Raw genomic sequence first — 2,817 nt, 5'->3', positions numbered from 1 at the left:
CTTTCTTTCTTTCTTTCTTTCTTTCTTTCTTTCTTTCTTTCTTTCTTTCTTTCTTTCTTTTTTTCTTTCTTTCAATGTCTGATCTTATTTATTTGTTACTCTTACAAAATCTCATTTTTGACTGGACTCAGACTTAGAGGTAGAAGCTCTCAGAGAGGAAAGCCTACGTCTCTTGGCCATCTGTTCCTGGCATTTCTCTTTGGCCTCTTTCATTCTCTTGGCCAAAAGTTTAGCATATTCTATAGCTTCTTCCTTATTTTTCTTAGTACTCTGTTTCTTCAGAGCAATACACTGATGTTTATGTTACAGGACGTGTGGAGTCACAAGACGCTGACTCTCGGGTGCTTTGGTTCTAGGTTTCTTACCTTCTTTGTTTAGGGGCTTTCTCACAACATATTGGCGGACATCACCTTCTTTAGAGAGACTGAAAAGTTTGCGGATTCTGCTCGCTCTTTTGGGTCCCAGGCAATGAGGCACAGTAGTATCAGTGAGACCAGGAATATCTTTCTCCCCTTTTTTCACAATGACCAAGTTGAGAACACTCAGATTGGCATCCACAATGCAACCCCGAGCAGATCCGTGCTTTCTTTCTCCAGTGCTCCCTGGTTTATAGCAGGAATGCCCCTTACTCAGCAGCAGGCAGACACGGCCATGGGTCAAGACACTGTGCTTCATAGTAAAACCTTGTTTGTCGTTTCTACCACTGACTCGAATCACATAACCCTTCCATTCTTCATGCAGAGTGTCAGCAGCAACTTCTCATAAAAGGTACGAAGTCTTCATTCATTGTTCACTTCAATGAGCTTCTGGCAGCCAGTGGCTGGGTAAGAAATATTCAGCTTCATCAAGAAGCAGCTGTCTGCCTCCGAGGCACCACAAAAAAGAGACTAATTTATTCTTATCGTTGAATAATATTCCGCTGTACGGATATATCAGAGTTCATTTATTCATTCATTTATTGAAAGAAATCTTCATTGCTTCCAGTTTGAGAAATTATAAATAAAGCTGCTATAAACATTCATGTGTAGAGTTTTATGTGGATGTAAGTTTTTAACTTAATACCTGAGTATGATTGAGCTGTATAGTAAAACTATGTTTAGCTTTGTAGGAAACCGCCAAACCAATTTTCAAAGCGACTGTGCTCTTTTGCCTTTTCATTAGCAATGAATAAGGGTTCCTGTTGCTCTGCATCCTTCCCAGCATTTAGTTATTGGTATTTTGGACTTTAGCCATTCCAATAAGTATGTGGTATAATCACAATTGTCTTAATTTTCAATTCCCTAATGATATACGATGAACAACTTTTCATATGCTTATTGAACATCTGTATATCTTCTATGATATCGGATTCAATTTGCTTGGAAATTTTTATGAATATTTACTTCTGTTTTCATGAGGGATATTGGTCTTCAGTTTTCTCTTATTGTAATGTCTGTCTGATTTTTGGTATAAGATTAATGCTGGTCTCATAGAATGACTTAGAAAGTAGTTTCCTCTTTTCAATATTCTGGAAGAATTTCTGTAGTATTGGCATTATTTCTTCCTTTTTTGGTAGGAGTCACCAATGAAGTCATGTGGGTGTCCATTTTTCTTAATGAGCATGTTTTTAACCACAAATTAAGATTCTTTTGTAGATATAAAGCTGTTATCTATTTCGAGTAATTTTGATAGTTTGTGTCTTGGAAGGAATTTGTCTTAGATTTTACCCCTGGGGTTTTTATTTTGCTATCTAGGTACTCTGTTTATGCTGGCCACTTAAAAACTATGATGCCAGCTTCTTAGAATTTTCCAAGGTTTGATTTAGAAAACTAGAATGATACTATAGGAAAGTATAAACTAGTGTGGTTAAGATGTCCCTAAGAAAACGTGGAAGTAGCTTTACTTGATTGTCACAGAGTCATATATTTTAATACAAATAAAAAATTGAGAGATTGATGGTAGAATATCCTTAAGGAAAGTATAAAGATTTTTTTCACAGCTCCACTTTGTACATTACAATGTGAAATTTTAGTAAGATTACTGAAATTTTAAGAATTTTGCTTTTGTATGGGTAACTAAAAGTATTAATATTTAAGATAAGAATATTACTAGTTAAGCATTTTTGTTTATACAGATAAACCTTTTCTTTCTTGCAATTCTTGGGGGAATCATTCAGTTCCTCTGGGCTTCAAATTACTCATCGGTCAAAATGAGGCAATTAAACTAGATATTTGTTAAGATTTCTTCTAGACTTGAAAATGTTATTATTCCAATACTTAGAACTTATTGCAAAAAAATGTAATGTTAACTGTGAAACAAAGTGTTTAATTCTAAAATGTTTTAATCTAATTATATCAATTTGAATGAAAGTATACACAGATGCCTAGTAAATAATTGAAGATATTGTAAAATGAGTTTATTTCCAAATTTATTTATTTGTAAGCTGCCAATCTAAAGTAATATCATTTGGAGAACAGAGGAAATGAAGTTATAAATAAAATCTTTATATTTCATGTTCCAAAGACAGATACATGTCCGTTTAATCTATATCTAAAATCTAAGAGTGACACTTGCTTTAGTGGCCATCTTTTTGTTTATCTTATCAACAAGAAAGGTAAAAGTGACTGTTTTTGTAAAGACGCCATGGCACTGTTGCAGCAGCTGTTAAAGTAAAGGATTAAATTGTGGGAATTTAAGTTCTTCACAAATCCTGGAAATCAAGCTTGTTTTTGTAAAGAACTTGATCAGAAACAAAAGTTTTTCTGAACATTATGTTGCCTGGGCACTCTTCAAGAGCACATGGACACAATTTATTCTCTAACAGGAGCCATGTCCTGG

General features: G+C 34.4%; 1 protein-coding gene across 1 annotated transcript; it reads right to left on the bottom strand.

The window, feature by feature from the left end:
* Positions 1-74: 74 nt before the first annotated feature.
* Positions 75-860, bottom strand: LOC120615108 (40S ribosomal protein S6-like). The gene is given in 2 exon segments (XM_039878280.1): positions 75-755; positions 758-860. Coding segments are annotated over 2 exon segments (540 nt in total). The 5' UTR covers positions 846-860; the 3' UTR covers positions 75-303.
* Positions 861-2,817: the final 1,957 nt, after the last annotated feature.

This window comes from Pteropus medius, unplaced genomic scaffold, assembly GCF_902729225.1.
Source record: "Pteropus medius unplaced genomic scaffold, Ma_sr-lr_union100, whole genome shotgun sequence".
In the NCBI taxonomy this organism is placed as follows: domain Eukaryota; kingdom Metazoa; phylum Chordata; class Mammalia; order Chiroptera; family Pteropodidae; genus Pteropus; species Pteropus medius.
The sequence above is the reverse complement of the archived record's forward strand: the minus strand, read 5'-3'. Positions and strand labels throughout refer to the sequence as shown.